Source organism: Apteryx mantelli, unplaced genomic scaffold (genome assembly GCF_036417845.1).
Source record: "Apteryx mantelli isolate bAptMan1 unplaced genomic scaffold, bAptMan1.hap1 HAP1_SCAFFOLD_20, whole genome shotgun sequence".
NCBI lineage: Eukaryota > Metazoa > Chordata > Aves > Apterygiformes > Apterygidae > Apteryx > Apteryx mantelli.
Window position 1 is genome coordinate 15462888 of NW_027118553.1, and position 5352 is coordinate 15468239.

Here is a 5352-nt window from a genome sequence, read left to right on the forward strand (position 1 = left end):
CCTGAGCTGATTTGTAGCACCTTGGGGCCTGTGACAGAGGTGAATCTCCAGGAAGTAGCAGGAATCTCCAGGAAGGACAAGTGCCACTGAAGTTCCTGGCCCTGGGCAGCCTATGATTTGGCAGCCTGTGGACACCATTAGCCCAGTCCCAGTTCATATCATCTGGCAGGGTGAGAAGAAGTGCAGGGGGAGGAAAGTTGGAAGGTTTTAAGAATGCAGAGACTAGAGCAGAGACCTTGCTGTGATGTGCCTCTCCCATTTGTGAAGCATGCTTGGCTGTAGATCGGAAGGGCTTGGCCTAAAGGCAGTGGTGGGATCCAGTTGTTTGGGCACTGATAGGAAACCTGAGTTGTCCTAGGGCACTTGCCCATCAACCACTCCAAAGGGGCATGGTTTTCCTAGAGGTCCCATGCTGTATCTGCTAGAGACATGTGGTTGTGCTGGACACCCCAGGCATCTGACACGGCCCTGCAGGCCTATTTCTATGTCACTGAATCAAGTGCCTGCACAGGATGACATCAACTGTTTGCAATGTCGGGATCTGCATCTGTCTGAGCTTCCTAGTGAGTGGAGCTCTGGCAGCAGTGGGCATCTAGTATCATTTCAAGTGGCCAAGGCAATTCCCTGACTGGCCCCCACCTCATGCTCCAGAAGGATCTGGGTCTCATAGTTGCTCCATCAGAGCAAGCAGACACTGGCACATGCCTTCGAGCACCTCTGTCTCTTCCAATCTCCCCAGGTGTTTGTGTGTGAGCAACTGACTCCCACCCTCCATCTCCAGTGATTACGATGGGAGGATAGACCGTGATCTTGCATGCAGACATCTGTGCTGTGCTCACTTCTGCCTGGGCAAGGGGACTCCCACCCCCTTCATGTTTTTTATGAAGCTCACGAGAAGGATCTGAATCCCAGTGTAGCCCAGGACCTTCTAAACCAGCCTGAGAAGCCAGAACTGACTCATCTGAATCAATATTTGAACCATGTGCCAATGAGCTCCCTTCTTGTTCCCATCTAGGTGTCCTGCCTAATTAAGAGAGGGGAATCGGGGCTTCCAGAGTGGGACATTTCCACCTTTCATAGATAGCCATGCTCTGATGAAATAAATTGCAATGCTGGAATCAGTCTCTCTGCACTCTTTAGAAAAGGAAAAGAGCTGGTTATTTTAGTCTACTTCAGGGAACATTTCCCAGGAGGAGGGAGCACAAGGGACAGAGAAGTTCATGCCTTCAGCTGGGTCACTATTGCCAAGCAGGGCCAGTCTCTGGGGACAGAGAGAGCTCATGGCAACCTGTCAGCACTGCTGATAGACAGCTTTGTGCAGGAGCAGCTCCTCTGCAAAGAGCAGCAGGGCTCTGTGTACTGCATGCAACTGCGGACATGAGATGAGAGAAGACAGCAAGAAGTGAAAGGCAGTGCGGAGTGTGAGGACAGAGGAGAGCTCATTGTCGGGGAAAACTTCACAGCCCTTGACACAGTAAGTCTCTGGTTGCAGGGTAATGCTACTGTGGTTCCTGGAGGGGTCTTCTGAACCCAGCCCATCCCATGACTGATAGGCTTTTTAAGGATCGCTTTCCCAGTTCCTCCAGTGCATAAGCAGAGGAGGTGAAGCTTCAGAGCAGGGATTCCCTGCCACACCATCACAGGGACAGGGCATCCTGCCACCTTCTGCCAGGGATGGCTGCAGTGGCGTGAAGTCAGGGTGTGCACCTAGGTCTGCCTCGGCTTTAATTCAGAGCAGTGTTGCTGTGCCCCAGGGTGCTGTGTGCCCGGGGCAGTGACTTTGCAGCCTGCAAGGGTCAGCACTCAGCCTGCCTGGGGAAATCCCCATGGCACTGTGGGGAGAAGCTCTGGGTGGGAGGAGAGACCCCCAGCAAGGCAGGTTCATTCTCCTGCTGAGAGGGTGCTGCGTGGGTCAGGGCTGCTCACAGCTCCAGCTCATGCACAGGACATGTCTGAGGGTTTTTTTCAAGAGAAAGGTCAAGAGAAGGGCTACTTCCAAAGGAAGGAGCTTTATTTCTGGTGTCTGTGCTTTCAGTTCCCTAATTTTGGCAGGGAGAAAAAAAGGAAAGAATTTTTTTGTTTGTTTTTGTTTTTGTTTTTGTTTTGGCAAAGAACTGAGAGTCCTAAACCTTTACTCTGAGGGATTAATAGGTCTGTGAGAAACCTCAGCAAGCCCCTTCAACTCCACCTCCACCTACAGCAGCAACGGCATCACCTTCCCTGGGCTCATCAGGGTTTGTGTCACTTGCTCCTTAGGACCTGCAGACACAGAACTACCCTTGGCCAGTGGCCGGTCCTGGGAGGTTTCTGTTGAGCAGAACTGAGCAGAGAAAAGGTGTGATGCGATCTGTGAGCACTAACTGGGAAAAGACGTTAGAACAGAGAAAGAGCTCCCAGCAGGGACAGCTCCAGGCAGCAGAGATGGGCAGGGAATGAGAGGGAACTGCAAACAGAAATGTCATGGAAGGATAGATTTGGGCAAGTCATGGTCAGTCCCACCAGCGCAGACACCTTCCTCTGAGCAAGCTCCCCCTGTGTCTCCTCTCCCACCCAGCAGAGCCTCTGCCCTGACAGCCATGGAGTCCAGGGCTTGAGCCGCCTCCTCTGCAGCCAGACCTCCAGCAGAGGAGAGGGGCCTCTCTCCTACTACAGGCCCAGTTCGTGCTGCCTAAAAAAGGGGCTGAGAGCAACTGTCCTGCAATGTCACTGTCTACAGGGTACATTGCCCAGCTGGGTAAGGCGAGGGCTTTCCTGAGTGCCCGTCTGTCTCTCTCTCCTTGCCTCCCTTGGCAGCAGGATCATGGGGTTGCTCCTTCTTTCCCCTCCTCTCCATGATGCTCCCATTCTTGTTCTCGGGCTCCCTGGGGTTGAGTGTTCTCAGCCACAGTTCACACACTGAGGCTGCAAGTTCTGGAACGTCTGTATGAGAGTGAGTTTGCCCCAGCCCCCTTCTAACCTGTGAAGCTCCAGGAAATGCAGTCCGTGGGGTTGAGAAATGAGCTAACTCTCCCTTAAGGAGACACTATCTTTAGTCCTAATGGCCCTTTGACTGTTTCCCTGTGGTGTCCTGCCAGACTGTGAGTTGCCCTCCAGAAAGGCAGTGGTGTCTCAGAGCACCTCTGTGATATCTGAGAAACCCATGAGGAAGGTGCAGAGATGCTGAGAGTATGGAGATGGTGGTGGGAGGCTGTAGATGAGCATCTGAAAAGAGCCCTGTGTGTCCTTGGCTAGAAGGGGAGTGTGGAGAGCTCTGTCAGGTGCCTGGAGAAAGGGTGAGAAGGTTGGAGATCTGCACCTTGGAACTAGAGTCCTCTGCTCTCAGCAGTTGCTGGTTTCTTTTTGGGGTAACATCATCCTTCACTCAAAGAGGTGCAAGCGCAGGAGAGCTGGGAACAAGACTAACAGACAGACAAGATCTCCTCACTCTGCAGTAGGTGACAGTGAATCTGATCTTCTCAGAACTCACAGCAGAAATGCTGAGAATTTCTGCCTTTAGGGAACACTCCCCAGGGGTGACGGGTGCATCTCAAAGAAAATAAACACTATTTAAAAATCCCTGAAACTCTGTTCCTCAAACCTCATTCTTTAGAAGTGGTGGTGCAGATGCTGAAAAGCCCTTCCACAAGGCGAGTGGATTTCATTTGACAGAAAGTTTGAATGTCAGAGTTAGTCACCTCCCTTCCCCCGTTCCCACTACTGTACAGCAGGATGGACTCCTCTGGAGTCCACAGACAGAAGCCCCTGCTCCTGACAGTACCACACTCTGCCAGTGCAAAGGAGAGCTCAAGCAAGGGAGCTGCACAAAGATCCTCTCAGTAAAGAGAGATGCAATGTGGGGGCTTGTACGATAACTGCAACTTTTGGGGGGTTTTTTTGCCTGAAAAGTCTCTCCTAACTTCTCAATGTCTTTTCCTCCCTGGACAGTCCCCCATGCCCAGAGGGAGCATGATGTCCAACAGCAGCTCCCTCACTGAGTTCCTCCTCCTGGCATTTGCGGACACACGGGAGCTGCAGCTCTTGCACTTCTCGCTCTTCCTGGGCATCTACCTGGCTGCCCTCCTGGGCAACGGCCTCATCATCACAGCCATAGCCTGTGACCACCACCTCCACACTCCCATGTACTTCTTCCTCCTCAGCCTCTCCCTCCTCGACCTTGGCTCCATCTCCACCACTGTCCCCAAATCCATGGCCAATTCCCTGTGGGACACCAGGGCCATTTCCTACTCAGGATGTGCTGCACAGGTCTTCCTGGTTTTCTTCTTCTTTGGAGGAGAATATTCTCTTCTCACAGTCATGGCCTATGACCGCTATGTTGCCATCTGTAGACCCCTGCACTACGCGACCATCATGGACAGTAGAGCTTGTGTCAGAATGGCAGCAGCTGCCTGGGCCAGTGGTTTCCTCACTGCTGTGCTACACACGGGGAACACCTTTTCAATACCACTCTGCCAAGGCAACACAGTGGACCAGTTCTTCTGTGAACTTCCCCAGATCCTCAAGCTCTCCTGCTCAGACTCCTACCTCAGGGAAGTCGGCCTTCTTGTGGTTACTGTCTGTTTAGAGTTTGGGTGTTTCATTTTCATTGTGCTGTCCTACATGCAGATCTTCACAGTCGTGCTGAGGATCCCCTCTGAGCAGGGCAGGCACAAAGCCTTTTCCATGTGCCTGCCTCACCTGGCTGTGGTCTTCCTGTTCATCAGTACCGCATTTTTTGCTTACCTGAAGCCCCCCTCCCTCTCCTCCCCAGCTATGGATCTGGTGGTGGCCGTTCTGTACGCGGTGGTGCCTCCAACACTGAACCCCCTCATCTACAGCATGAGGAACAAGGAGCTCAAAGATGCCTTGAGGAAAGTGATTTCATGGACATTTTTCAGCAGTGGTAGCATTGCCATTGCTCTCCACAAATGACTTTCACTGTGTCCCATACCAGGACTGAGCTTTGTTTGTTTACTTTATTTTTATTATGACTATTATTACTATTAGTAGTAATATTTGTTATCATGTTGCTACACAAATGCTTGGATTCATTCCACTTTTACTGGGGCTGCTCTGTCTCACTTGGTATCCACATCAAATTTTGTCTAACACTGGGTCAGAGCTGCCTCCCTCACAGAATCTCTGTAATAAAGTCGGTTCTTCCTGGTGCTGTGCCTGAAGGCTGGGCTTTTCTTCCAAAGCTGGTGTCAAGAGTAGCCCCAAGGAACTGCACCCCAGAAGGGCCTCTTGCACAGGGTTGTCCATGGGTTCGGGAGGAAAAAGCTCATAACCATATTATGATCCTTTAGAGACCAAGGGATGGATTTAGGACTCACCAATCAGTCTCCAGTGACAGTGGAGGGGATGAATGGTCAC

General features: G+C 51.8%; 1 protein-coding gene across 1 annotated transcript; it reads left to right on the forward strand.

Annotated features, from left to right (window-relative positions):
- Positions 1 to 3981: 3981 nt before the first annotated feature.
- Positions 3982 to 4854, forward strand: LOC136996097 (olfactory receptor 14A16-like; the record flags this gene model as incomplete). Its single annotated transcript, XM_067317092.1, has 1 exon — positions 3982 to 4854. A coding segment is annotated over one exon (873 nt), but the record flags the coding sequence as incomplete, so codon positions are not given.
- Positions 4855 to 5352: the final 498 nt, after the last annotated feature.